The following is a 5228-nucleotide window of genomic DNA, read 5'->3' as shown; positions in this document are numbered from 1 at the left end:
AATTATACGCGTTAAATAATATAAATCTACTGTGCAATGAGTGTTTGTTTTTATACGGACATATCAATGAATATTTGTACACGAACGTCATACCGAGTTATCGCGACTATGGGCATTGTGTGTCGTCTTTGGTGGCTAACGATAGGTGCGTGGACGCAGTTTGCTAGGTCAACTTATTGACCTGGATATCCGTCGATTGTGATAATAATTAAAACATTCCCACGAAACGTTACTCGATAAATAATTATCACGTACAGACCCTGATCAAATCGCGATGATAACCGAATTTCTTATTCAGGTATTACAGCTGCTGGGCGCAGTGATTATTTTGCAATTTTTACTGAGAACAAGTCAAAATTATTACGATACACGGAAATCAAAATATTTTAATATTCGCATCTGAAGATCACTGAAACACACTACAGCCGAATCACAAGTTTGCATGAAATAACGAATGAAATTGTTTTCAATATATTTTGAGACCATTTGCCTTTCAATATGTAGGACTGATATTTTTGAATGAACGAGTCTTTGTCCTTCGCTATGCTCTTCATTAATATATGTTGATGAAGTAATTGCCCTGGTCTGTGAACTCAGACGATTGTGTTACTTACTATTATACATATATTTGAAATATCATAACTTCACCTTATTTCACAATGCAGTCGTATCAATTCGACCCCGAAAATATCGGGACTTTTTCGATTTTTTGAATCGCGTCTTCTAGTCTCTTCCTTTCCTTTACTTTACATCATTACATGAATAATAACTTGGAAGCTATATACCTACATTCAGCTGCAACGGCGAAGAGGCAATTGTGAGCATGATAATGAATAAGTCATGTCAGTAATGCCTGGTGTCTCGGAAATTCACGCTCATCTGATAAAAATCAATCGACCCATAAATAAAACTAATATCTACATGCGTACATCCATATTTAAAATTCAGATTTCGGCAGTATTTTGTACTTTTAATTTTCTCTTGGGTGATAAATTAATGTAAAACTTTTAATCGAAATCCTCCACCCGGAAATTTCATATTAGTCACTCCACAAAAATTACGTTGAGGTCGATGCCCCATGTGTCTTGCATTGGTTGCTGTCTACACTACTCTCAGTAAAATTGCAGGGTCATCCCATGCAGATCCAGCCATCTCGGGGTGATCCTTGAATTTTTACGAGTAGTATATATTACCAGGACACAAATGAATTTTGTATTGTTCTGAAATGACCCATGAAATTTATCCTATCTACAAATAAAAAACCACCAAGGATGTCCTAGTAAAAATATGTCTCTCGCCGCTGAAACAGCCTACGTGATAACCCGCCTAGTACGCACGTATGTAGTACTTATTGTTTGCAAATAGGATTGAGGTGCCACATCGATCACACGTGCTCGTGACTTGCGTTATTGCAAACTCGATCGTTTGATTCCAGAGGCAAGAATTTCTTCCCATTTTTTGCCGCTGTAACTTTCCATTTTTAATCGCAGTCGGCACAGTAAATAAAGTGCCTCGTCGTATACATAGATATCTCATCGTGAAAAACGTTGGGTAGAAAAAAAACTTAAAACTAACAATCTTGAAACCATTTCGGCACAAAAAAATGATTACACATATTTTTAGGAGTAGATGCATGCAGACATAACGTTCCCATGGTTGAGGCTGACCTGCCTAACAGAATCGGATGATTTTTATATGAACGAACTGTTAATCAGCTTCCTCCAGCCACTTGAAATTATACTGCTCTTCAAAATGCTGCACGAAGAATGTTGTTATTCCGGTGTTGATAATAATCACGAATAATAATTTAAAAGACTTCGATTACTAGGATTTTATTTTATGTTTGTTTCTCTATTAAGTTTCGTAATAAATTCAAGGTAATGAATGAAAACACATAATTCACGTCGCCTTTTGATTCGTCACGTCGCGAACTTACCTTCTTCATAAAAATCTCAGTTAAGGAATAAACCGATGGAAAATTATTTTATTTATTTGATAAATCCATTTATATGGTATGTGAATAGGCCAATGATGACTGAATCAAATCAAATTTGAATATCACTATTACGTGGATAATCTGTGACCATTAAATGCTGCATCGAATAGTATCAAAGAAAAAAACAAACACCCATTCGTGGGTAGTAAGACGAACGAGCTTTTTTTGGGAAAAAAGAGCTCGATGTCTGGTATCTCGTAGACGATTCGGCCTCGGTGAATGTTATTTTCAACTCAAACAGTTAGGAGTCAATGATATGTGATTCATCCTGGATTTGATACGGATGTAACAACCATGGATCCGTCGGAATATTACCTGCGGTTTAGCGTGGAGGGGATTCTACACAGCAGCCACAATTTTTATCACAGGGATCTGTGGAAACGATCAATAATTCATGCCCTTTCTTACAAAACGACGTACCTGAGATCGGGAAGAAACTCTGACCTCGGTCAAACGGTTTCGATGCACCAGATCTCGGTCTGCCCGACGATACGTCGCGCGATCCATAGCCACGCAAAGGATGATCCAGATAAAAATTTTGCATACGATTAATCAGCGATTCTAATGCAAGCAATAATACATCTAATAATTATTGGCGTCAGTTCAGACGCAAATAAAGTGGAAGGGGGGTGGGGGCGAACGCAGGATATAAAAGGTAACGCAAGTTCGGTCGGGAGTCAGTTCGGTGGTGTTAAGTCAACTGTTGGAACTAGTTAATCGGCTACTTATACAACCGCATAAACAGGTAAAGTTATCGAGCGACTCGGCAGACTTACAATTAGTCAGCTCAATAAAGTTCTGCAAATGCGTGAATTTACCGATGCTCTTCTCTGCAGTAAAACACACCGAGACAATTATGTCGGCAGCAGGACCCGAAGTGGTAGCTGGAACTGTGGCGGCAGCCACCGCCAGTGGGATTTCAGCCACTAGTGTCTTCTTCGCCCTTTTAATCCCTGCCATTATTCTCTACTATGTCTACTTCCGAGTATCCCGTCGACACATGCTCGAGCTTGCCGCGAAGATTCCCGGTCCCGCGGGACTTCCTTTAGTCGGAAGCGCTCTCGATTTTATGGGAAGTTCCGACAGTAAGTGTTGATAATGACAAATAAACGGTATTCCAAATAACACCTGCCACGTGCCATAGCATTGTTTCAAATATATTCATCATCGTTGTTTCTTTTTTCTAGCCATCTTCCGTAACATCTACAAGATGTCATTCGAGTATGACCAAGTTATCAAGCTGTGGATAGGACCGAAACTTTTGATATTCTTGGTCGACCCACGAGACGTTGAAGTGATCCTTTCGAGCCACGTTTACATCGACAAATCCAGCGAGTACAGATTCTTCAAGCCATGGCTTGGAAACGGTCTTCTTATCTCGACTGGACAAAAGTGGCGAGCTCACCGCAAATTGATTGCTCCCACCTTCCACTTGAACGTACTGAAGAGTTTCATCGATCTCTTCAACGCCAACTCTCGCGCTGTCGTTGAAAAGATGCGTCGTGAACAGGGCAAGGAGTTCGATTGTCACGATTACATGTCAGAGTGCACCGTTGAAATTTTACTTGAAACTGCTATGGGAGTGTCAAAAAGTACCCAGGATCGCAGCGGGTTCGAATACGCGATGGCTGTCATGAAGTGAGAACTGTCGTAGATATTCAGTTTTATTTTTTTGTCAACTTGGTCTCCATTAATTCTGTTCATTCTTTCCACAGAATGTGCGATATCCTTCACCTGCGTCATACCCGCGTGTGGCTCAGACCCGACTGGCTCTTCGGTCTAACAAAATACGGCAAGGACCAAGTTCAACTGCTCGACATCATTCACGGACTCACCAAAAAAGTCATCAAGCGCAAGAAGGAGGAGTATAAGGGAGGAAAGCGCAACTTAATCGACACCACCACCGGTGCATCCGAAGACCAGCCCAAGGTATTTAATAACTGCTGATTGCGAGTCCATTCAAAAGACCGCATGAATTCATAACCGACCTAATTTCATACCTTAATTGTTTTCCTTCCAGAGCACCACCGTCGTCGAGGGTCTTTCCTTCGGACAGTCTTCAGGACTCAAAGACGATCTCGATGTCGACGATAATGACGTTGGTGAGAAGAAGAGATTGGCCTTCTTGGACTTGCTGATCGAATCTGGTCAGAACGGAGTCGTTCTCACCGATACTGAAATCAAGGAACAAGTTGATACCATCATGTTCGAGGTCCGTTGGTCATGCAGTGAAGAAACTGATAAACTTCCAAAGAATAAGGAGGGCCCCGCTGATTTTACAAATTCTCGATTTCCAGGGCCATGACACTACCGCTGCCGGCTCCAGCTTCTTCCTTTCTATGATGGGAGTGCACCCGCACATCCAGGAGAAAGTTATCGAGGAAATAGATGAAATCTTTGGCGATAGTGACAGGCCAGCAACATTCCAAGATACTCTGGAGATGAAATACCTTGAAAGATGCCTCATGGAAACCCTCCGCATGTACCCACCAGTGCCAATCATTGCTCGCGAACTCAAGACCGACTTGAAACTCGGTGAATATCTGATCAGTTCCTACGTCCTTTCGTAATTCATAAATTCCGTGAAAAAACGTACACATCTAACGAGATTTATCCTATATTTTCAGTTTCCGGTGACTACACTGTACCGGCTGGTGCTACCGTGGTAATTGGTACCTTCAAAATGCACCGACAACCCCACATCTACCCGAACCCGGATGTCTTCGACCCCGACAACTTCTTGCCTGAGAAAACAGCTAACCGTCACTACTACGCATTCGTTCCATTTTCGGCAGGGCCCCGTTCTTGCGTAGGGCGCAAGTACGCCATGCTTAAGCTGAAGATTATTCTCTCAACGATCTTAAGAAACTTCAGAGTCCGATCTGACATCAAAGAGAAAGATTTCCGGCTGCAGGCGGACATTATCCTCAAACGCGCTGAGGGATTCAAGGTCCGATTAGAGCCTAGGAAGCCTGGCGTCAAGGCCTGAGCTAGGAAATTATGCGATAATACTATATGTGAGCGATTGTCTCAGGACCAAAGCTGACCGCTTCAGCTCGCCTGAGCTCCGTGTAGAGTAACGTATCTTGTACATGTTGTATATTGATCTGATTATTTGTAAAACTTTACGATACCTCATGTATAACATAACAATGTTGATGTGTAACAAGCAATAAATCGTACAGGAGGTTTTTCATTGAAAATACTTAATTTCCAATCAAAAGTCGCGAAA

General features: G+C 41.6%; 1 protein-coding gene across 1 annotated transcript; it reads left to right on the top strand.

Moving 5' to 3' along the window:
• Positions 1 to 2586: 2586 nt before the first annotated feature.
• On the top strand, positions 2587 to 5199 carry LOC105691260 (cytochrome P450 4g15). The gene is made up of 7 exons (XM_012409603.2): positions 2587 to 2741; positions 2833 to 3081; positions 3184 to 3634; positions 3712 to 3925; positions 4017 to 4208; positions 4294 to 4531; positions 4624 to 5199. The coding sequence occupies exons 2-7, from the start codon at positions 2853 to 2855 to the stop codon at positions 4983 to 4985; spliced, it is 1686 nt and encodes a 561-aa protein (XP_012265026.2). The 5' UTR covers positions 2587 to 2741; positions 2833 to 2852; the 3' UTR covers positions 4986 to 5199.
• Positions 5200 to 5228: the final 29 nt, after the last annotated feature.

This window comes from Athalia rosae, chromosome 5 (assembly GCF_917208135.1).
Source record: "Athalia rosae chromosome 5, iyAthRosa1.1, whole genome shotgun sequence".
Classification (NCBI taxonomy): Eukaryota; Metazoa; Arthropoda; class Insecta; order Hymenoptera; family Athaliidae; genus Athalia; species Athalia rosae.
Note: the sequence above shows the minus strand (reverse complement) of the source record. Positions and strands in the feature narration are given on the sequence as shown.